Source organism: Monodelphis domestica, chromosome 5 (assembly GCF_027887165.1).
Source record: "Monodelphis domestica isolate mMonDom1 chromosome 5, mMonDom1.pri, whole genome shotgun sequence".
Lineage (NCBI taxonomy): Eukaryota > Metazoa > Chordata > Mammalia > Didelphimorphia > Didelphidae > Monodelphis > Monodelphis domestica.
In genome coordinates this window covers 124,033,722-124,058,704 of record NC_077231.1, presented here as the reverse complement: position 1 = coordinate 124,058,704, position 24,983 = coordinate 124,033,722, and the positions used below count along the sequence as shown (strand labels likewise).

Here is a 24,983-nt window from a genome sequence, read left to right as displayed (position 1 = left end):
TTGGGAAACTTTTCAACATAGAACTGAAAGACACAAGCAGAAAGGTGAAGAGAGTGAAAGCTGGAGAAGAGACCCAACTGCAAAGGCTTCCTGGAACATTTCCCATTTCAATGTCTTAGAGCATCCTCCTCTGACCTCTTCATGACCAAGCTCTTCAGCTAAAGTGTTAAGAAAGTCAGGTTCAGAGGGAAAAGGGAAAAATGTTCAGGAAGGAGATTGATAAAAGTGGGGAACAGGCCCAATGATAACCTTTCAGAATATTCCTGTAGCATTGTCCTAGTGATCTAGAGAATATAGAATTGTAGAGAACATAGAACAGACATTGAGGACTGACTTAGGGAACAACAATCCTGAAAAGAAAAGATCAGCAGTAAAAGAAACATGTTTATAGCAAAAAACCATAAAAAATCAGAAGAGTGATAAAAACAGGTAACAGCTGACAAAGGAGGAGAGATGCACAACCATTTAAAGACAAAGAGCCATCTCTTCACACAGCCTCACAAGAAAGGAAATTGTGGCAAGACCTTCTCCCAAAAGATGAAAGTATTACAATAAATTCTCTACGGCCCCTGAAGTGGCAATAGAATGGTTTTAAGAACATTCAGTATGATTCAGAAGAAAAGATAGAAATAAGCCTTGTGTGAGGCACCATGCTAAAGTGCTTATTAATATTGTCTCTCTTTAGTCTAACAATAACTCTATTTTATCCCCATTTTACAGTTGAGAAAACAGAGGCAAGCAGAAGTTAAATGATTTACCCAGGTTCATATAACCAGTAAGTGTTTTTAGGCAGGATTTGAATCCGGGTCACCTTGATTCCTAGCCCATTCTTCTATCCAAAGCTACCTAGTCAAGATCCTAAAAGAGAAATTAAATAATTAAATGAAAATATTTTTTTAACCCAGAAATTAGAGTTATAAGCAAGAAACCAGCAAAATAAGAGAGTAGGCAATTTAGAACCAAATAAAGACACTCTCTGTGATAGATAGCAGATAAGTAGACAAGACACTGAAATGCAAAAAATGCAGAGGCATAAGGAAAAATAATGTGATTTTGTATACATAGCCACACAGACATACATATGTTGCCCATTCAAATTTAAGCAATCTGGATTTCAATTTGGAATTATGAAAGAAAATATTTTAAACTTCCATATTCTTTTACCTTATAGTTCTACAATTGGAATTCAAAAAAGATTCAAAAGTCCAATATATACCAAAATATTCATAGTGGCACTTTTTGGGTGGCAAAGTACTTGGAAAAAGTGAATACTTATTGACTATGGAATAGACAAAAAACTATAGCATATAAATATAATTGGGAATTAGTTTATAGTAAGAAATTATAAATATGAGGAATTAGGGAAACAGGGAAATATTTGTATGAACTGATAAAATAAGCAGAATTAAGAGACTACACAATATGAAGGAGAAATCACTAAAAAGATGTCAAATTCTGGGGGACTGAAATACCAGTCATTTTCTGGGAGAACAACTGATGTTACATGTTCCAATCCTCATGGAAGAGAGATGGGGCGGCTACTAGGACAGAATGTTGGCTGTCTTGTCCGAAGGAATTCCTACATTGGATGTTTTTGCTTTATTGTTTATCCCCAAAGGGCAAAGCTCTTTGCCCCAAAGAAGGGCTTAATATGGAAGGGACAGAGGAAGGAACGGGATATAAAGAGAAAGTTCATCTACTAAGCCCTCACACATACCAATATATCTCCATAGACATATGTGTGTCATATAAGAACTGTCTCTTTCACTTCTGTTGTTGTTATTCAGTTGTTTTCAGTCATGTCTGACTCTTTCTGACTACATCTTTTTTTTTGGCAAAGATACTTTTGCCATTTTCCTTCTCTCATTTTAGAGATGTGGAAACTGAGGCCACCAGGGTTAAGTGACTTGCCTAGGGACACACAGCTAGTAAGAATCTGAGGTTGAATTTGAACTTAGGCAATGAATCTTCCTAACTCTAGGTCCAGCACTCTATCTACTGTGCCACCTAATTGCTTATATACATATATTCCTGTATACAGACACACAAACATATATATACATATATAATGAAGGACACGAGGCCCAGATCTGTTGTGTCTTGCCCAAAGCCACAAAGCTATTAAAATAGCAGAGCCATCCTGGGAATCCAGGTCAGTTGTGTGAAAGTTAGCAAGTGTTCTTCCCATTAAAACCCCTCACCCAGAGAGACTATAAATGCCAATACCTAAATGCACTGGAGGAGGAAATGGCTAACCACGCAGGCATCTTTGCCAAGAAAACCCTAAATGGAGTCATAAAGAGTTGGGCATGAACGGAACAACTGAACAGTAGCAACCGTTTCTTTAGAGGGCAGCTCTAGTGGGCAGGGCACCTGGCTTGGAGTCAGGAAGTTTTGAGTCTAAATCCAGCCTGTGATACTTTCTGGCTATGTGACCCTGGGCAAGTCACTTACCCCCATTTGCCTTAATTTCCTCATCTGTAAAATGAGCTAGAGAGGAAATGGCAAACTATATCAGTCTCTTTTTCAAGAAAACTCCAAAAAGGATTATAAAGAGTTCAAAGCAAATGAATAACAATTTCTTTATAATTTTTCTGTCCCCCACCTATATTTTACATCAAGAATTGCAACTCCATATATGTGACTACATCTTTTTTTTTTGTCCAGACACAGTAGTGAAGTTTCTAGTTCTACCAATTCAAGCCAGCAATTATGAGCCCAGAAAGTTTCTTGGTAATACTAAGAAGTTAAATGACTTGCTCAGGATCACCAGTCATTATGAGTGAGAGGCTGAACTTGAACTCAGGTTATATGTACTATAGTCACTACACTTTTGCTGGCTTTCCACATACCATCACAAAACCATATTTATACACATCCATTCACTTCTTTGGCCCCATATTTACAGAATTCCAAAATTTCAGTGTATGCCTAAAAAAAGAAACACCTGCAAAATCTTGAGGTGTGTAAGCTGAGCCACTGAACTTGGAGGCAAGCAAGCTAGAATTGGAATCCTGAATGTTACTGGCTGTGAGACCCTGAGCACATCATCAACTTCTCTCATGATAAGCACAATAACCTAAAAAATTGGTTGTGTTTAATAGGTTAACCCACTATGACAGTAACCACAGAACTGTGGCCCAGATCAAATGAGATGCCGCAGAAGGCAGTTTCCAAACTTTAAAATGTGACATATACACTAGCTGTTAGGATTACTGTCCCGTATGCATTTATCTGTGAATGCATTTTATCCATCTAGTAGAATGTAAGTTCCTGGAGGATAAGGACTGTTTCACATTTGTATTTATATTCCCAGTACACTGCAGGATAGCTAGCTTTTTCCAGTAGGCCTTCCTGAATATTTTTTGATTGACTGATATCCCCAAATACACACACACAATTACAGACACAGTGCCCTCACCCAAAGCCTCAACAAAAGCTCAAAAATATATATAGACTTTCATTTATATGCATATATCAACTATATGTGCTTACATATTTTCATGCATAATTTTGTTTGCTTAAAAACAAAACTAAGTCAGATTATGCCACTTGTAGCTGGCTTTCTCAATCATACACATTCTCCTGTAGTTCATTTTCCTTCTTCAACTGCTACCTGCTGAAACCTGTAATGGTCAGGATGGATTGGGAAACCTTGGGTCTTGGCTGGAGGAGGACTCTAGTCTAGAGGGTCATCTCATTTTTGCTCTTGTCTGGCAGGAGTGGGATACCCAACCTGCACTGAACAGATGGGGAGCTGGGCCTGGGAGTGGTGGTGTTTAGGGTGGGGATAGGCACGATTACATGGCTCATCCTTAAAATATTTCCAGAGAAGTGGGTCACAGTGTTTCCCTGACTTGCCTTATATAAATGGAGCCCCTACTTCCCAAATGTAGATAGGGCTAGGCCCACACTGAACCTGTAAACTATTCGGAGAAATAACTGCACAGAGGACTATGTGACTAATCTTTTTTCAGGCATTTTCAGGACTCTCTCTTCTTCCTTCCAATTCTGGGGTTGGCACATAGGATTTGGTCTCCAGAGTGGAGAGTTGTGAGATTATTCAGAGAGGTCCCTTGATTCTGCCTGCCTGGGGCTGCCTGAATGTGCCTAAGGGAACTACATCTGTTATTTCTTCAGGGAAGAAATGTACTGGGAATGTGGATTTTCATTAGAATTGAAGTCTGGTTAGTGGCACACAATTTCTGATCTGTGAGAGAGGCTGAAAGGTCTTTTTCGTTTGTGTGTTAGTTCATATCAGGCCCTTCATTTAGCCCCTGTTGAGAACTCTGGCAAGTTCTTCCCTGATGAAAGAGAAAGAAAAGAAGGGAGAAATATGAGAGACAGAAACAGAAAAAGAAGAGAGGGATGGAGGGAGAGACATAGACAGGGACAGTCAGAGACCCGACAGAAAAGAGTCATTGAGAGAGACACACACAGAGACAGACAGAGACAGAGACACAGAGAGAGTCATTTCTATTTCTTACCATCCTGTAACAACTCAATATTCTCACCTTCTCACTTCCCCTGCTCAAGTGTATCCAGTTTACAGCAGAGTCCCAGGTGAGTAGAAAAACACAAAGCTATTCTCATCTTCTTGCCCAGGGGAGTCTTGACTCTCTCCTGTATACTATGATGCTCCTCCTTTGTACCTCTCCCTGCTTTCTCTCTGCCCTCTCACAAACCAATAACTCCATCTGCGCCTCTCCGCGGGGAGACACTCCCACGGTTTGGGGGGAGTGAGGAAGGGGTAGGTGGGAGCGATGTTATGTCGCTAGTCTGGCAGGAGTGCGTGAATTATAAGGGGTGAGAGTCTCGGAGCAGGGAAGGAGAAAAAGGGGAGGAAGAAAATGAAAGAAGAGGTGGAGGGAACTCCAGGGGGTGGTGGCTGAGTGCCTGGTTGATGGAGAGAGCAGACTATAAGATTGCATCTGCTTGCAAAGGAGCATTTATGCTGCTTGGTAACCGAGTAGCTTGCAGGAAGAAAAGAGCCAGGGCAGCATCTTGACGTCAGGACTAACTGGGAGTCGCTCCGGCAACCTCAGTGGGGAGCATTTGCCGAGATTCGGGCGGCCAGGCAGGAGGTTAGCAGAGAGCTTGGAGTGGGCACAGGGAGAGAGTTAGAGAGAGGAGCCTAGAGGCGGGGGCGCAGCATGCCCCTGCCCCTAGCCCATGGAGATCGCCTTGGTCACGCTGAAAAACGGAGGCACCGTGGCCATCGGGAAAGGAGAACCGACTGGGGGAAACAGCGGTCCCAAGCCAGAGGGAGAGGTCCGGCGTCCTCCGACAGGACAGCCGAACGACGGAGCCAAGGAGGGAACGCCGAGGAGGTCCAGGAGTGGCGGTGGTGGGAGAGGCGAAGTACTGAGTGGACGTCCTTTACCCGAGCTTCCGGAGACAGCTCGACAGCAAACTCCTGGACAAGGGGAAGAAGAAGCAGAAACAAGCTCCCCCTTGGGGATGTCGGAAGGTGAAGGTTTAGGGTCTTCTGCCCTCCATCATCAACGTGTGCTCATCAACATCTCGGGGCTTCGTTTCGAGACTCAGCTTGGCACTCTGGCTCAGTTCCCGGACACTCTCTTGGGGGACCCTGCCAAGCGTCTGCATTACTTTGACCCCCTGCGTAATGAGTACTTCTTCGATCGTAACCGACCCAGCTTCGACGGCATCCTCTACTACTACCAGTCTGGGGGGAGGCTGAGGAGGCCTGTCAATGTCTCCTTGGATGTGTTTGCTGATGAGATCCGCTTCTATCAACTAGGGGATGAGGCCATGGAGCGATTCAGAGAGGATGAGGGCTTCATCAAAGAAGAGGAGAAGCCTCTGCCCCGGAATGAGTTCCAGAGGCAGGTTTGGCTCATCTTTGAGTACCCAGAGAGTTCCGGCTCAGCCCGGGGCATCGCCATTGTCTCTGTTTTGGTCATCCTCATCTCCATCATCACCTTCTGTCTTGAGACCCTGCCTGAGTTCCGGGATGAACGGGAGCTGTTTCGACATCCCCAGCTGCCCCAACAGCCTCCAACTCACCCTCAGAATGCTAATGCCAGTAGAGGCGGTGGTCGGAACCTGCATCTTCTGTCTCAGGGGCCCACAGTAGCCCCGATGGTGTCCAGGACCCTGGCAGATCCATTCTTCATTGTGGAGACCACGTGTGTAGTGTGGTTCACCTTTGAGCTTCTGGTTCGCTTTTTTGCTTGCCCTAGCAAAGCAGAATTCTCCCGGAACATCATGAACATCATCGATGTGGTAGCTATCTTTCCTTACTTCATCACCCTGGGTACAGAGCTGGCAGAGCAACAACCAGGGGGAATAGGAGGAGGTGGAGGTTCCAATGGACAGCAGGCCATGTCCCTGGCAATCTTGCGAGTCATCCGCCTGGTCAGGGTTTTCCGCATCTTCAAACTCTCCCGACATTCCAAGGGCCTCCAAATCCTGGGCAAGACCTTGCAGGCCTCCATGAGGGAACTGGGGCTCCTCATCTTCTTCCTCTTCATTGGAGTCATTCTCTTCTCCAGTGCTGTCTACTTTGCAGAGGCAGACAACCACGAGACCCACTTCTCCAGTATCCCAGACGCCTTTTGGTGGGCAGTGGTCACCATGACTACAGTGGGCTATGGGGACATGAGACCGGTGACGGTAGGGGGCAAGATTGTGGGATCTTTGTGTGCCATTGCAGGTGTCCTCACCATTGCTCTGCCCGTGCCTGTCATCGTCTCCAACTTCAATTACTTCTATCACCGGGAGACTGATAATGAGGAAAGGGCTGCCCTCAAGGAAGAACCAACAAGCACCACAGGCCAGGGCTCAGGACAGGACAGTGTGAATCAGATGAAATCTAGTGAGAGCAAAGGGTCCTTTACTAAAACCCCAGATAACATGGAAGGATCCCACAGGGGAAGTTGCCCCCTGGAAAAATGTAACCTTAAAGCCAAAAGCAATGTAGACATAAGGAAATCCCTCTATGCCCTTTGCCTAGATACAAGCCAGGAGACAGATCTGTAGTGGAGACCAAGAGGGCCAGGTGGAGATGCAGAATGAGTCTTTAGAGTGGCAATCTATTTTGTACCACAGAGTATTCAAAGATTATTCTCCAACCTGCTTTTCTCCCTTGTTCCTTCTCCCCCTTTCGCCCCTTTTTGTTTTTTTCCATGACACCAAAGGGTCACTTATTTTTAAAAAGTACCACATTCCATGACGCAGGATACTGTCGAAATGGTGAGTGCAGTAAGATGTATGTATTTGCAGTTCTGGCTACTTTTAGCCATTAGTGGGAAAACCAGACAAAAGCTTTTGGAAAAAACAACAAACAGAGAATAGAGATTTTGCAAACCCCAGATATATGTGTTCCAAGTTTGAGTATGTTTATTTGAATGGGGAGGGGAGGTTATTTTTTGTGACAGATGGAAGAAAATTTTATATTGTAGTTCAGATATTTCTGACATATATTTTCTTTCTCTATATATGTTGTGTTTATGGATGGAAAAAAGTTTGTGCTGCTTTTCTGGAAACCACTATTTCACCAGCACCTTCCTGATATGGACACTTGTTTCTCAGCATAAGCCTGTCTTAGTTCTCATGTTCACAAACCTGTGTTTCTCTGGATGCCATGTGAACTTGATGCTTCAGTTCTAGAATAGAGACACTTTCTGGAAAGAAAGACAAGGTTTTTTTGTGAGCCTTAAATAATTGGTGTGATTTTCTTTCTTCACATTTTAATAAGGTTGGAGGAAGATTTCTTATAATTCCTTCCTCTCCTTTTTATCCTCAGAAATAAAACATCACCTTATTGAGGAGAGTGCTTGGTTTTCTACAATTTTTTTTGTGACAGTCTTTTTGTCTTCTTGGATTAGGAGAGCAAAGATCTTGGGTGGTTAAGAAAGCCAGTGATTTGATAGACAACAGCCTTTCTTGGCAACTGAAGGCACTCACCCTATAATCTGTGAGAGACAATATTCTTTGATTTGCTCAGAATGTGTTTATTAAAGACCTCATTTTAACAAGCTTTTTGCTAAGGGAACTGTACTTCTTAGACCCAAAATCTAGTAGATTAAGTGAAAAGAAATAGGGGAGCAGGCCCCACCTGAGGTCTTCTGGGAATTCTTTTCCCTCAAGGTTTACCTCTGCTTAACACAGCACAGAACAGCTGAGAACCAAGACTGATCCTTCTCAGACAATGAAGCCTGTTCTACAGGAGCTTATCCTACCATGGAGTCACTGGGAGAACTGTATTTAATGATGTACACCTCCTGTGGTATGGGTGAAAGCTATCCTATTCTTTTGTGGCAGCAGGGAATATGGAGGATTTCACATTCACATTAAATGTTGATTTCTACATCTTGTTGCTTTGCCTTTAATAATTTTAATCCTTCCATTTGGAATCTCTTTGTTTCCTTCTGGCAGGGAGGTGATGGCTAAATACCAAAGTAAGTATACATGTTCAGAAATCACTCTCCGGCGTTAGCTTTCTGCCCTGGCATTCGGAATTAATGATATTGCATTTCCCCCTGTTAAATAATCCACAGGATGCCTTTTTAAATCCTCATCTTGGGTCAGCCCATGATCCTTAACTCCCTCTCTCTCTTTCCCCCCTGACAATGGCTAAGCTAATAACTAGTTTTATGCAATGGAGTCAAGTCTTTAACAATGTGGCATAGGGGAGAGAGAACTGGCTCCACAGCTAGCTTTTTAGGATGTAAGACAATGACTTGTCTTTTAGTTCTCTAGGCAGCTTTCCAAGACTCAAGTGGTGGGGAAAATGTCAATCAATGTTTCTAGCATTGGTAAAGGGATTTTCCTCACCTGGAGTTTCATTATACCAATGAAATCACAGGTCCTACCCCATCCTTCTATTTTTAAGTCTTTGCATAGCTGGTGAAGCAATATCAGTTTAAATGAAGTTTGGGAATTTGCATTTGGATGAGACAGTCACACAAATAAATATATGAAAGAGGTGGCTGTGATAATTCAGACAGCTGTTTTTTTTTCAACCAGAAGGTGTTAACATATAAACCGAGGAATTGGAAAATAAATGTAGGCAGAACTCAGCTTTTTTATTTGCAAGTTAAAAGAAAAGGAAAGGCAGTAGGGCCCAAACCAAATACCAAATGATGTCATCCCTAAACCCATTGAGTCCTATAGCTTTCAGTTATAGACAGTTTAGCAAATATGGAATGGACTGATTGAAACTGAGAGTACAACTAGATTTTTTTAGGTTCTCTTCCTTTTCTCAGAAACTCCAAAGGAAAAGTAGTCACTTTTGATTTGATTTTTTAAAAAAAATCTAGTTTTGCCACTCTCTGTCCATTCATTTATCTCCCCACTTATTTGTTTGCTCATTTATTTCCTTGATTATCATTCATTCATTTATATATTTATCATATCTACATATCTATCATGATCTACCATTATTCACCTATTTGTTTTTTACTTGCTTGTTTTTGTTGGGATTGGGTATCCTTTTTTGCTCAGGCTTGAAATGCAGCAGCTACTCACTTCCAGATGCAAATGCTGCTCATTGAAGATTTACCTTGCTTGCTTTTTTTCTGTCCTGGGCTGTTTTTTCCCTCCTTAAGCACTCTAGTGCCCCTCCACTCCCTGGGGCCCATCATATTGGTGTCAAATTTAGAGTTGACATCCTTTCAAGCTTTAGCCTTACTCCAGTTCAGAACTCCAGAATTCAAGCAATCTATCAGCCTTCATCTTCCCCAGCAGCAGGGATGTAATCCTTTACAGGGTGAGACAATCACTACCAATGAACACTGCTGATTTAGACATTTGCTCCTTAGGAAGCAGGTACACAAGAGGAGTAGTGGAAAGGTTAGCATATGGGCCTTTGCTGGTGATTGGGAAACTATATAATTGTTTGTGGCATATATTTGGCTAATAGGAGCAGGCTACATCTCAGAAACCTCTTAATTGAATGTAATTTTCTTCATAGTAATCACATTTTGAGGATGGAGGAACAGAGGCAAAGGGAAGAGTGGGTGTTGGTTGGGGAGATGACAGTTATGTGGGGGAAACCAAAGACTCAACACAAGGAACAAAGCAAGTCAATAAAGAGAACAGAACCAGAAGTCTCAAATTGCAGCCCTACAAATGACTATTTTATCCAATGTCTCTGGGAGGCTGGTGGCAGCCCTGGAGCACACTGATGGCTGAGGGCTTGCTAGGTGAGAGGAATTTAAAAGTCCAATAATGTCTCCTGCCTTCAAGGATCTTACAGCCTAGGGAAGAGGATATGAAGTATACTTATGCAGAGATAGAAATAAAATAAAACATGAGTGCTAAAAGTGCTGACCCTGGGAGGGAGGGGGTGGTGATTAGAGATGAGGTGACATGGAGGTTTCCATCCAATCTTGGGATTCTATGAGCCACCTGTGTGACTTTGAGAACCTGCTTCACTGTTCTGGGCCACCTCAGCTGTAAAATGAAGAGATTTGGCTGGATGTCTTTCAAGGTCTCTTTTAGTGCTAGATATATGATCCTGTCTCCTTTTGGTCAAATAGATGGGTGAATAACAGGGTTCTTAGTTTGCTAAGATGAACTCTGATTACCTTGGAAGCCAGGAGCAGGTGCTTTGCAGAGCACAAGGGTTTGAGAACTGCTTTCCTTAAGATTTCTCATATTACATGAAAGCAAAATTAAAAGGTACTATATGGATTAAAAAAAAAAAAACTCTTACCTTCTACCTTAGGATAAATACTCTGTATTGGTTCCAAGGCAGAAGAGCAGTAAAGGCTAGGCAATGGGGGTTAAATGACTTGCCCAGGGCCACACAGCTAGGAAATGTATGAGGTCATATTTGAACCCAGGACGGACCTCAACTCTAGACCTGGCTCTCAATCCACTGAGCCACCCAGCTGCCCCCTACTATACTGATTTTTAAAAATTCCACACTGCAAAAAAAGAAGGAAAAAAAGAAGATGAAAAATAAGAGAAAAGAGAGAGAAGAAAATTCCTCATTGGTCCACCAGTTCTGCCTGTCATCAGTTTTATTGTCTGATCAAATCACTGTATCATTGGGAGTTAATAAATATTCATTGAGTACATGTTGTCAAACCTATGATGAGCTCATTGTGTATGTGTGTGTGTGTAGGTGAGGAGCACAATCATTGTCTTTTGGGAAATTACGATTTAGAGCTTGCTATTTAATATGTGCTAAAGATCTATCCACTTGGAGTGTTCTGGGAGTAGCAAGGCATATTCCTTGGGGTTAGGCTCAGAAGACTAAAGTAATGACCAGGCATTTAGGCTCTGCCAATCGAGAACCTGGTAATGGCTAGAGATTGTGTTTGTATGTTTTCCATGCTCTCTTCCTTGACCAGTTTATCAACAGAAATTTATTAAACATGAACTGTGGCCAGTCCTATGTTAAATACCTGAAGACTGCAAAGAAAATGGCAAGCTTCCAGAAATCACCAGGAAAAAGAAGATAGGTTAAATGATAACAAACAAGTCGTTCTAGAATTGTCGAGATGTATGTAAGAGTGGAAGAGTGTTTCCAGGAAAGGGAAATCGGTAAGGACTACAATAATAATAGCTAACATTTCTCTAGGGTTTACTACATGCTAGGTACTGTGCTAAGTAGTTTTTATGGTTATTATTTCATTTTATTCTCACAATAAACTTGGGGAATGGGGGCCTTATTTTCTTCATTTTAGAGATGGGGAACCTGAGACAAACAGAGGTTCAGCGACTTTTTGCCCAAGGTCACCTAGCTACTAAGTATTTGAAGTTGGATTTGAACTCAGGTGTTCCTAATTGCAGGTTTGTTAATCATGTTAACCACTTTGCCACTAAAGATTTCTAGAAAACTTTTAGAGAAAAACTGTTTGGGGGATAGAAAGTTGACTCTGATTTAGGAAGGTTATGGTTCTAGTTCACCTTCTGACAAAAAAAAAAAAAAGACCAGCTGTGTGACCTAAGCCAATCTCTAAACTTCTCAGTGTCCCAGATAACTCACTGAGAATATATTTAAAAACATGTGTGTTGATAGAGAGCAATTCCTCACTGGAGTTCTCTATATTGTTGAAGTCACAGATCTGAAGAAAAAAGAAAATGAAAATTCAGTTGTATAAATTTCTTTTATGGTTGTTAGTACAAATGATATTTGGTGAGGAAGAAAGAGAGGGGATTCACATTTATATAGAGCCTAATTATATGCCAGACACTGTGCCAAGTGCTTTAGAAGTATTATCTCATTTGTTCCTCATCATGACCCTAAAAGGTAGGGTCTCTATTTTATAGTTGAGGAAACTGAGGCTGACCATGATTAAGTGACTTGTCTAAGGTCACAAAGGTACTAAGTGTCTGAAGACCATTGATGGCCAAGAGCATAGTAACTACTACTAACTTGGTAAATGGATGGGAATTGTCTAGGTAAAAGCCCAGTGGGAGGGAAAACTAGGAAACATGGGTGAAAGAAGTCATGGAAGTGGGAATGAATATATGGCCATGATGGGAGAGTTCAGAGACCAGCTTAATTCAAGCAAAGAGTTTGCTAAATCTACATCTATTGATATTTGTAGAATTTTACAATCTTGTAAGAGTTTAAACCTGAGCCACAGGAACCCAGGATGGCCTGCAGTGTAGGGATCAATGTAGATGGCTAAGATCTTCAACACTCTACCCCATATGTCTAAGGTAGGAAGAGAACTGTAACTGAAGGCTTATGCTTTAACTCATTTCCGAGGGGAGCTCAAAGAGTCCCTAGAGTAAAATCCTAAAAGTGGACATGTATATCTCTTTGACCCCAAAAGGATTTGTGAAGCAAGATCTTGAACTCTTGGCTCAGCTGCCTCCTCAAAAAGGCAATTAAGCATTTCCCAGAAGATCATTGGGGCTGTGAGAGAAGGAAGGCCAGTGAGGCCAGTGTGATGGATTGCATGTTGAGTGACCCAACACTTTGGAACTTTGCTTGGCCTGCTGCATCAAGGTCACAGGGGCCATCATGCTGATGCATTTCCTCATACCAGACACAAAACTACAGGCTTATGTCCTGGATCAGTTTCAAAGTCCTATCATCCATTATCCCCTTACTGACTTGATCTTCACTCTACAATTTTTTTAAAAAGATCGCCAGAGATATGCTAAGTATCAATCCAAGGAGTCAGTTATTTCTATATTTTTTTTCCAGATGAGCAGGGAATATTTTGTGTCCTCAAGTTCATACCAAGGACCTTCTTTTTAAAACTTTACCTTCCATCTTAGAATTAATGTGACATTTTGGTTCTAAGGCAGAAAAGCTGAAAGAGCTAGGCAAAGGGGGTTATTTGCCCAGGATTACACAGCTAGGAAGTGTCTGAGGTCTGATTTGAACCCAGGACTCCATCTCCCAGCCTAAGGCTCTAATCACTGAACCACCTAGCTGTGGAAGGAAGAGGGGGGCTTCTTATGAGTACAACCTAAATAAACAAAGAGGAGAGGACGAAGGAGTTTAACCTGCTTAAACATGAATCTCCCTAGCCATTGTCTAGGCTGTCTAAGTATCTAGTCAGCAAGAAACCATTTAGCAACTCAAACTTTCACTTGTTGGTCTGATCATATCACTGGTAGGTCCCTGATCCAGTAATGGGCTAGAAAGATGGAGGGATGGTCTCTCCCTGTATTTTTATATAGTAAAAGTAATAGCTGACATTTAAATAGTACTTATTATGCATCAGGCACTGCGCTAAAAGATTTATAATTTATAATTATTATCACATCTAATCTTCACAACAGCCCTGGGAGGTAAGTGTTATTATTATCTTCATTTTACAGGCAAAGAAACTGAGACAAACAGAGATTAGGTAACGTGCCAGGGTCACACAGCTAGTACTTATTTTAGGTCAGATTTGACCTTTGATTTTCCTGACTTTAGGACCAGAGCTCTATCCACTGTGCCATCTAGTTGCTCCTTCTTGGTGTCAACTAGTAAAAACCATCATTGCAAAAGATCTCCCCGAATTGGCTTTGTGTGTGGGACTAGAAAGAAGAGAATTAGTATGGCCAAAGATTGTATGCTCCCTGTGCCCTCCATGCTCATTCTCCTCAATTCTTTATCCTTTATGACCTAAAGTCCCAAAGCTACAGCTCGTATTAGTGTCCAGAGGTGTTCTCTAACCTGAAATTATGTCAGTCTCCAAGAATAACAAACAGACTAGACAGGAAGTGTTTGGTTTTAACAATATTTTTAGGGTAGCCCTGAGGAGTTGGGGCATTTCATGTCTAATGTTTTATGATAGAGTCTCCATTCCAGTATGGTCCCCCAAAGCTACCATTGGCAGCTAGTACCCCAGTTCCACTGAATTATTTAACATCATCTAGCTTTTATAAAAGGATATATGCATCAGAGATATAGCAAGAACAGAGTCCCTAAGGATGCAGAATGAAAGATTTCACATAGCACCAGGTCCACCAAACTGACCTCCAAATGCAGCATCTCTGTAAAGCTGGTTCTTGATCCTCAGACCTCAATACAAAACCTAGGACCTACTAGGACTCCAAGAGACTCATGTTCCTGCCCTCTTGCCACTAACTTCCTATCTCTTAATTAAAATGAACAACAAACTAATGTTTAAGGTGAAAACTGAGTCCCTTATTTGTGCCAGCTTCAGATTAGGGGATGGATAAGGATATTCAGGGCTTCTGTCCTTATTGTATAGTTTCTTCTCTCACATGAATGTCACCAATCAGGAAGAAAATAAATAAAACAAGAAACCAAGAGAAGAAGGATAAGGTCAAGGCCTTTTGAATGAACTCCAAGTCTCACTATTTAATCAAAGTCAATCTGAGGTCCTTATTTTCCAAGTAGTAAGAAGGAACCAGTTATAGAATGTTTGAGCATGCTACAAATCTCTCCAAGTTCCTTCCATCATGCATTGTTGTCCATTACACTGTGAGCTCTTTCAGATCAGAGACTGTTTTTGTCTTTGTCTTTCTTTGTATGCCCAGTATTTATATAGTGTCTGCCATATAGTGGATTCTTAATAAATGCTTCTTCTACCCGAGCCAATGGGTTGGCTACAATAAGGCAATCCATTTCATTCCACTCTTCTTTTTTCTTTATTTCATTCCTCACAGAAGCTATTGCAAATATTTTTTCTCCTTAAATCTATAAATTTCCCTCCTCCCATTCTCTCATTTGAAGACCTTGCCTATTACTTTTTGGAAAAAGTCAAGACCATTCATCATGAGCATTTCCTTCCTTCCTTCCTTCTCATCTAAAAACTTCTCTTTTCCCTTTCTCTAGTTTCTTAAATGATGTGACTCTCTTTGCTAAGGACAACTCTTATACATAAGTTCTTGATCCCATTCCTTCTCATCTTTAACAGCAGATTATGCCCTTAATAATCCCTTTTCCATAATTTTTAATATCTCTATATCATCTAGTTCATTTTTTTGGTGCTCTTCAAACCTTTCCAAGTCTCTCCACCCTTAAAAAAAACCCTGACTAGATTTTACCAAATGCAATTGTTATCCTATATCTCCTATCAACTTCTCATCTCAGCTAACAGGTAGAAGTTGTCTTCACTTATTGTCTCTGCTTCCTCTCTTCTCACTCACTCTTTATCTCTTTACAATTTGATTTCTGACCTCATGACTTAACCGAAACTACTCTCTTTAAAAGTTACAGGTGAACTTTAAATTGTCAAATATGTTTGCCTTTCCTCAGTCCTTATCATTCTTGACCTCCTAGCTGCATTTGATTTTGTTGACTACGTTCTATTGCTGTGTTGTCTTGCATTTCTGGATTTTTGTGACCCTGTTTCTTCCTGTTGGGATACCTCAGTATCCTTTGCTGGGTTAACCATATCTGTCTCCTAACTTTGGATTCCCCCCTCCACTCCACCCCCTGATTCTGCCTTAGGCCTGGTTCACATCTTTTTCTAGATTCCTCCTCTTGGTGACCTGAGCAGCTCTCACATATTTAATTATCATGGTTATGCAGATAACTAACATATGTATATCATAGACTCAGTATCTACCCTGAACTTCAGTGCTATGACAATTAAACATTTCAAATTAGATGTCCTACAGGCATCTCAAACTCAACATTATTATGGGAAAACTTGTCATCTTTCCACCCATATCCACCTGTATTTCTGTCAAAGGTAACACCATTCTTCCAATTTCTCAGTTTTTTAATCCTGGTGTTTCCTCACCTCCTAACTTGCCCTTATCAACACATCCAGTCAGATGCCAGCTTTTACCATTATTACCTTCCCAATACCATTTATGTCTTCTCCCTAATGCCTACTTCACATAGCTACTATTTTAGTTCAGGACCTTAACACCTCTTGCTTAGACTACTTCAATAGACTCCTCATTTGCCTCTCTGGTTTGAGTCTCTTCCCACTGTAATCTATCCTTCACACAGGTGCCAAAATTATTTTCCTTAAGTATATAAATGACCATGTCATTCTCATACTCAGTAAACTCTACTGGCTCTAGGATAAGATATAAACCCCATTGTTTAGTCATGAAAGTCCTTTACAACATCACCTAAACTTAATCTTCCAACCCTTCTTTCCCTCACTCTATAGTCCAGCAAAATGGCCATTCTCTCTGTTCCTCACATACAACACTCCATCTCACTTCTCTATGTCTTTTTGCTGGCTATTCCCAATACATAGAGTGCACTATCTTTTTACTTATAGCTCACAAAATCCTTCTTTCCCTTCAAGAGTAAGTTCAAGTATTCAAGCCCCTTGAAGATTTCTAGATCTTCCTAAATACCAGTGCTCTCCCTCCATAGCAATCTTATATCTGACTACCTTTTTTTGTTTATTTATTCTTTATATACTTAAAGTCATGTAAAAATAAGTTGGACAATCATAAACACAAACATTTCATAGAGTATAAGTGTGTAAAGTAGGATAGAGAAAACATGAGAACTTGATTTGATTAGACAAAGATTCCCTCCATTTTCTAGTCATTCATTTGCATAAGACCAACAGAAGAAAGTAAGAGTTAAAAATTTTGGGAAGACTGAACATTAGAAATGTTTGATAATAATTGGGTAGAAGAACTGAAAAATGTCCTGGACAGTTGCCTTCAGTTAGAATGAGATCTCTTATTGAGATTATTGATTATTGATATGAGATTATTGATCTTATTGATCCAGGCTTGAACCAGGAAGGGGTTATTAAAGAAGAGAAGCTATACTTTTTACTACCTGCTGCGAGGGAGGGAGGGAGGAAGGAGGAGGAGGAGAAGAAGCAGAAGCCGTCATTCCTCTCTGAATTGATACCAGTTGCTTGGGAAGTGCAGAAGGACTTTAGAATTCAGTCAAGAAGCAGAATTTGAGAGGCTTCTACTAATCTTAAACTAAGGGACTATTTGTTGCTGTTGTTCAGTCAATAAGTTGTGTCTAACTCTTCTTGACCCCAGGAACCATATTGGCCATGGAGTTTTCTTGGTAAAAATACTGGAGTTGTTTGCCATTTTCTTTTCTAGTGGATTAAGGCAAATAGAAATTAAGTGACTTACCCATGATCAGATAACTAGTAAGTGTCCAAGGCCAGATTTGAATTCAGATATTGCTGACTCTAGGTCCAGTGCTCTATCCACTGAGATATGTTATTGTTTAGCTCAGTTCCTATATAGCATAATCCTAGCAAGTCCTAAGTCCAAAGCTATCCTTGGCTTAAGTCATAGGTAGCGTGGCTTCTTGGCATTTCTCTGCTGGACTGGCAGCAACAACCAGCTTGAAATATATATATAAGGGGATTCTGTAGCCCTTCTGAAAGAACACAATACTACCTTAACTGGAGACCAGCTGAGAATGAAGTAGGATGAGTCAGAGCTAAATTGCCATAGAAGAACAAACCTATCTGAGAAAAGAAATACCCGCAGTTTGACCTACCCAGTTGAGATGCCATGGCCTATGAAGGTAGCAGCCTGACTTAGTGACCAAGCCACACTTCTGGCCCAGTGACTACACCCAATCATGAACATTGTGATGGCATTCCAAGAGAGAGAAGCCATAGAGACCTTACAGTTCCAATGGTTCTGGTATTATGAATTGCCTTGACTACATATGTTTTCTACAGCTTTAAAGTTGTGTTCAGCTTTTCTCATAGATGCTATGTGTATGTATTGGTGAGGAGGGATTTTTGTTTTTTACTTATTGTTTCTGTCATACCATTTTAGTAAAATCTTTTTGTTAAGAGTTAATTGAGCCCACTGGAAAAGGTCTCTAGTGCAGGCTCAATAGCTACAGTGTAAGTGGTACAGCCATCCCTAGAAAACAAGGTAATAACTCCTCCTTGTAGGACTTTAACCTGTGAGTGCAAAGAAGAGTTGGTGAAAATGATTCCAAAGAGTGGGGATCTACAGATGTACTGTTTATATATTTACTTTATATAAACTTATATAATAGGGCTTTGTGAATTAGGGCCAGATTGCCTATAATGGAAAGACCTTCCTCTGGGAAAATATATTCCCTTCCAGGTAGGTAGGAGTAGAAATTTTCCATTGGGTACAAAGACATAATAGGTTATATTTTTTAAATACCAGCCTGAACGCACACTCTCTCTTTCTCTCTCTTTTTTTTTTGTTTTGTCCAGAAGGTGCAGAAGTCTTATTCACCTACATTAGAATTACCATGAGCTGAGACACATGAAGATGGTTTTTCCCCTCCTACTCAGTCTCTGAGAATCGACTTGGGATTTTGTTCTGTTTTGTTTGTTCTTTTCTGTTCTTGGTACAGGTGGCGGAATCCACATTGGACCCAGACATGAGCAGCAGTAATCTGGGAGACAAGATTCCAGGCTGGTTGTTGTGGCCAATCCAGCAGGGAAATGCTAAGAAGTCAGGCTACCTCTGACTTAAGCCAAGGATAGCTTTGGACTTAGGACTTGCTAGGATTCTGCTATATAGGAACTATGGAAGTGAAAAATTGGGAATGGTTTGCAGCAGGACCTGGAGTAGCTGGGACTGATGACCTGTCATTCAAATGAGGACATTCTGTTTGGAATCTGACCAGGAGAAACTGTTGGAAGAAGGAGATCAGACCAACTGAAGCCTGAAGCCTTTGGCTTTGAAGACAGAAAAGTCAGGACTCTCTTTGGCTTTTGGAGACAGAAAGGAGAGAAGTCTCTTGGCTTGGGTACAGGAGAAAGAAGGACAAAGTCCAGCTCTCTGATTTGCTCTGTTATGATACATTGACTGAATTTCCAGACTTGTCAGCCCATTTTCCCAAATTGAACTATATTCTACCATCTTTCAACCCAAGACTTATTCTAGTATTAGGGGAACCCCCAAACCCTCTTTCCCTCCATTTCTTATCTTTCCTTTCTTCCCCAATAAACCCCTTATTTAATTTAGAGAAGAGAAAGAGTATTTTATTTGAGACATCATAAAAGTCACCCTTAGTTGATTTAGAGAGACCAATAGAACAGGAAGGGGAAAGCAAGAAGGGAGGAAGGAAGAAGATTAACAGTCCTGATTTTTAGTTATCATTTATCATTCAAATAATCCCTTATTACAGAACTGAGCTAAACCATAATCAAGATCCTTCCCCTCTCTCTAGAGACTAAGGTTTTATATGTATATGTATGTGTGTGTTTGTATGTATGTGTGGAAATATGCCCCTATGTGTTGGAGGATGATGTTGGTATGTCTGCTCTTGCAGTTCTTGAAGTGAATATGTTTTTATAAAAGCCAATCTGATTGTTTAAATAATTAAATAGAACTGGTTGCAGGGCACCCTTGAATTGAAGGAAATTCACTGTTGGGGTCTTGAGTCAATGGCAGAGCAAGCAGATACTCAATGCCCCCTTGAGGATATCAGAGAACCCTGGGGGAAGTCTGAAATGTAACATATCTGGTTCTCAGGCAGTAGGTGCCAGGGTGTTGTTCCCCATTGTGGTCATATACCTATATGTTATCTTGTAATAAAATGTCAAAAAAGGAGCTTGCTCCTCGGGATTAGGGATTGTGGGTGTGGGTGTATGTTTGTATCGCCACAAAGTAGGTAATGTTGAGTTTCCAAAACATTGGGGGATAGCCTTCCCCTAAAACTGACCTCCTTCTCTGTCTATTCATTTGCATATAAGATCTTTGTAGGAAGAGGAAACCTCTAGTCTCTCAGACCCACATTTAAAAAAAAATCCTTATCTTCCATCTTAGAATTAATACTATGTATTGGTTCCAAGGCAGATGAGTGGTAAGGACTCGGCAATGGGGGTTGAGTGACTTGCTAAGGATCACACAGCTAGAAAGTGTCTGAGGCCAGATTTGGACATAGGACTTCCCGCCTCCAGGCCTGGATCTAAATCCACCAAGCCATCCAGCTGCCCCCAGACCCACTTAATTTCTGAGAGTATTTTTAGAAAAACCTTCCTCAAGTATTAGGACACACGATCTTCTCAATGAAGTAAATCTACTTTATAAGAATTTTCTAACCTCAAGCTCTCCCCAGTTCTTCTTAATTCAAGTGTCGTTCCTCTATTGATTATTTTCTATTCATCCTGTATATAGCTTAGTTGTGTATATCCATTGATTTGTTGTCTCTGTGGTTTCTCTCATTTGACTGTGATCTCTTTGAGGGCAGGGACTACCTTTTGTTTCTCTTTGTATCCTCAGTGTTTAGCACAATTCCTGGCACATAGTAGGTTCTTAATCGGTTACTGACTGATTGATTTATTATAAAGTCTTGAGACATATAAATTAATCTTTTGAGTAGGAAAAGTGAGCTTAAAGAGATGAAATTCCTTTGAGCATTTAGCTGGCTGGCTCTGTGTTCCAAAAAAACCTATTCCCTGGAGGTTAAGACTGCAACCTGACAGATTTTCTCCTTATAGAGAGAATTTCACTTTATCCTAGTCTGGTTAGGAGCATGAAGCCCTTGACTTTCCAAAAGAGCTGAAATTTAGTTTATAGGTTCTAAGCTAAAAGGAAGATCTCAGAATCTACTTTCTCTCCATAAAAGGAAAGACTATTTCTACTGAGGACTCTAATCATATGAAAATCCCAAAACATAGACAGAAGGCAAAACTAGGAAGACTCCTGATGAAGACCTTTTGTTGAAATCATAAGAACTTAGTGATGACTCTGAAGCACTGAAAGTTCCATAATTGTACACTTGATTACATGTCCTGTCACACATATGCCTTCATGATATGCACACTTCACACCCTGATTGTAGCTGTAGTTCATAGCAGTAAATGTCCTGGTTTTATGAGGGAAATAGTCTGTTGCTTTTGCATCCTATGGTTGACTGAGATAAGTAAGCATATTGGTGGGGGGCCAATGAGACATGATTTTGTGTGAATGCCAAACCACAGATTAGTTGAGTCTTTTCTGGGCCCAACTATGAGAGAAATGTCTCAGAAGCTAAGTTATTCTTCTCATTCATTAAGAATAACAATAATACTATGATGAAAAGAAGCTAGACTTATTAACTCTTTTTCTTGTCCTTCTAAGTGGCAGTTCATGCCCAATTTTTCTTATTTCTCATTTTAATCCTTGGGATTGAAGAAAGAGATCATCCATTATATAAACTTTGACAATAGGTATGCTAAATAGATTTTAAACATTAGTGTTTAGATTATGGCATGCAAGGGCACATGAAGAGTCAGTCCATTAAGTCAGTCTACATATTGGGACAGAAAAGTTTAGATTCAGAAAATAAAGTTTTAGAGAAAGAAAGAACCTTAGAAAACATCTAGTTCAACCTTCTAATTTACAAGAAAAGATAACTCTTCCCAAGTTCACAAACGTAATAAATGACAAACTCAGGATTCACACTCAAGGCTTCAGATTCCAAATCCACCTTTCTTTCCATTTCATGAATGGACAATGAATTGGCTTGTGGAGGACTTATTTGGCCTGTAGCATTTATCAAAGATGATTTGTGCTTGAGAATGGCATAAAAAGTATTATCAAAGTCACCTATTACCAGAAAAGAAGGTCAGCATAGAATTTAAAAATCTCTTAGGTGAGTGAGAAGGCACATTGAGTAGATTCTCCTTGATGGAGAATTGAGCAAAAGACTGGGGTAAGAAGTGCATAGTACAAGAAGATGAAAAAAGAGTGGAGTCTGCATTTATGGAGGGGTTATCCACATTAATGAGATGAATGATTCTTCTAAATAAATACTGAAAATAAGCAGCTGTTATTCTTGGATTCCTTCCTTCAGTTAGAATAGCCCCACCTTTAATTTACTCCCTCTTGTCTGCTAATAGTCTGTGAGAAGGAAAAATCTTAATCTTACTTATGGGGAGCAAATGGATTCCTAGAGGTTCAATGAACCTCTAGATGGGGATTTTAGTTATCAGGTACCATTCAAAAAATCCCTTATTACAGAACTGAGCTAAACCATAATCAAGATCCTTCTCCATCTGAGAGCAAATGCCAGGTTAGGCTCTATATATGTCATCTTACCACCTACAATAATATAGCTGAAAGGGATCTTGGAGATTATTTAATAAAATGCTTAACAAGAAAACAAATGAAGACATTCAGAAGGATTCAGGCATTGAATCAAGTGTGGCAAATTGGAGACAGAGCCAAGGACCCTTTCCACCATATCCCATTAATCCTTCTGGATACAAGTCTCCCTGTTGCCTATTAGTCATCCTTCTTCTTGCCATGTCAGTTCAACCATGCCATAGAATGCCCAGCTCTCCATGTTAACACCCCTTTCCCAAAACATGCACACAGATCTGGAGAATTCTAAATGGTGTACATGATTGCTGAATTGTACATCCTCCCTTCCAGGATCAGAGAGGCAGTGGGTAGCTGGGAGAAGGGAACAGCATATCCAGAGAAGAGAGCTAGGAGATGGGGACCATGAGAAAGAGTTTGGGGCTGACAGGAAGGAATAAAGAATATAAAAGGGCTGCTAGTTTCAACCAGGAAGGATATTTTATTATAGGGACCACATTTGAATGACCACCACAAGGAAATTGAAACTTGGAATGTTCCAATTCAGCTAAACATTTTAGAATGAGCTGTAGCTAGGCTGTCTCCTAAGGATCAACAGTGGATTGCTAATTTCTGCTTGAAGGGCATTATCATTTGAAGATGACTTCTTCTGAGATGTTATTTGGAGATAAATTCATTCAGCTGCCTTTTTGTTTTTTCACTAACCTAAGAAAGCCCATGGCGTGTGCCCAGGCTAAATGGCGATGTCTGAACATTTTGCAGAGGTAGAGCCTGAAGTGGGAACAAGAGACTTGGGAGGACTTGTTGATCCTAACAGCTTACCTAGGGGGCACAATAAGAGACCAGAAATAGAATGTGTCAAAAGAAAGCATGGGAAGCTTGAGAGGGAAAAGCAGAATAGTTGCCAATATGAGGCTAGTGTTAAGTGAAGACTAATCTAGGATATTCAAGTCAAGTCCCTTTAGTGTGATTTGGATCAGTCTAGGGGTACTGGAAGTGCCTTAGACCCCTGAAAACATGTCTCTTCGTATATCCTTGGGACTTAGATGTTGGTAAAACATACTGAGCATTTTCTTTGTCCCTCCCCCTCCCCCGCCCCTTTTGTTGTTTGGGAGGATAAAAAAGCAGTTTGGAATTTTTTCTGCCCTAAGCTCTAAATCCAAGTTTTTGAGATTGTTCATGGACGCTGCCAAATGGCAAATCTGTTTCATTATAATATTTGTAGGTGTAGTTTCTTGATAGGAGGATGATAGTCCTAGGTAACATGATAATTCAACATTGATTAGTTGGAGAGTTTATTCCATTCTGCTATTTTTTTTTCAGGAATATATCAAGTCCTCTGCCTATAGTTTTCAGAATATACTTTTCATTCTTTAAAAAAGGAGAATCTTTGCCCATTTTCCACTCTTATATTACTTTTCCAGTTCTCCACGGCCTTTAAAAAAATCACTAACATTGGTTTGGCAATTGCAGCCACTATTTCACAAGCCTCATATACATTCTCTCTAGCATGCAGTTAAGGGGAATTAATATACAAATTCCCAAGTCAAACTGTATCATCATCAAACCATTGTTACTGTGCCTCAGACCAAACCCTTTGTAACTAAAATCCTATGATTCCAGAAATCCTTTTCCATTTGATTCTCCTGTTTTCCACAAACCTGCAAATTACAGAGAATACACTGCAAATTCCCAACAGAGCTGTATCATTAGCTTCTTTTTTCAACTAAATTAATTTATTTTTATCGCTTTAAAATCCCCAATTAAATTCCTTCCTCCTTCCCATATTCCCATCAGAGAAGGCATCATTTGACAAAAAAGATATATGTATATATAAAACTATATCTTACTTATTTCTATTTGTCAGTTATTTCTCTGGAGCTGGATACACACAAATCACTCTTCAAACAATATTTCTGTTGTACATATTGCTCTTTTAGTTCTGCTCATTTCACTCTTCATAATTTCATGTATGCTTTTTAAAAAATATTTTTCCCAATTAACCACATTTTATTTTCCTCTGACTAACTATCACCGGGGAGGGAGAACCTTTGTAAGAAATATGTATAATCAACCAAAGCAAATTCCCATGTGGGCCATGTCTAAAAAGATATATTCCTGCATTTTGAGTCCATTTCTTCTTTTGGATGTGGGTAACATGTATAACTGATTGGTCATTGGACAAATCAGAGTTCTTAAGTCTTTCAAAATTCTTTATTTTTGAAATGTCACTGTTCTTTTACAAATTGTTCTCTTGATTCTGCTCACTACATCCTGTATCAGTTCACAAGTCTTCCCAGGTTTCTCTGAATCTATCCCTGTTGTCAATTAATACTCTTCAGTTATATTTATATACCATAATTTACTCATTCAATTCCCAATTAATGATTTTATTTTTACTTTCCAATTCTGTCACTACGAAAAGAACAAATATTAATTATAGCTATATACACATTTATAAATGCAGAGACATTTATATGTATAAAATTCTGTGTGTATGTGTAAATATGTGAGGGTATGTATTTATGATCCCACTTGGAGTTGTCTTGGCAAAGATACTTCTAGTTGTTTGCCATTTTCTTCTTGATCATTTTACAGATGAGGAAACTGAG

General features: G+C 40.2%; 1 protein-coding gene across 1 annotated transcript; it reads left to right on the top strand.

The window, feature by feature from the left end:
• Positions 1-4,401: 4,401 nt before the first annotated feature.
• KCNA5 (potassium voltage-gated channel subfamily A member 5) lies at positions 4,402-8,334 on the top strand. The gene has a single exon (XM_001368373.3). It carries the CDS (start codon positions 5,173-5,175, stop codon positions 7,000-7,002), a length of 1,830 nt encoding a protein of 609 aa, XP_001368410.1. The 5' UTR covers positions 4,402-5,172; the 3' UTR covers positions 7,003-8,334.
• Positions 8,335-24,983: the final 16,649 nt, after the last annotated feature.

Coding starts and splice junctions, on each gene's coding strand:
- KCNA5 (XM_001368373.3), top strand. CDS start 5,173: ATGGAGATCGCCTTGGTCACGCTGAAAAACGGAGGCACCGTGGCCATC.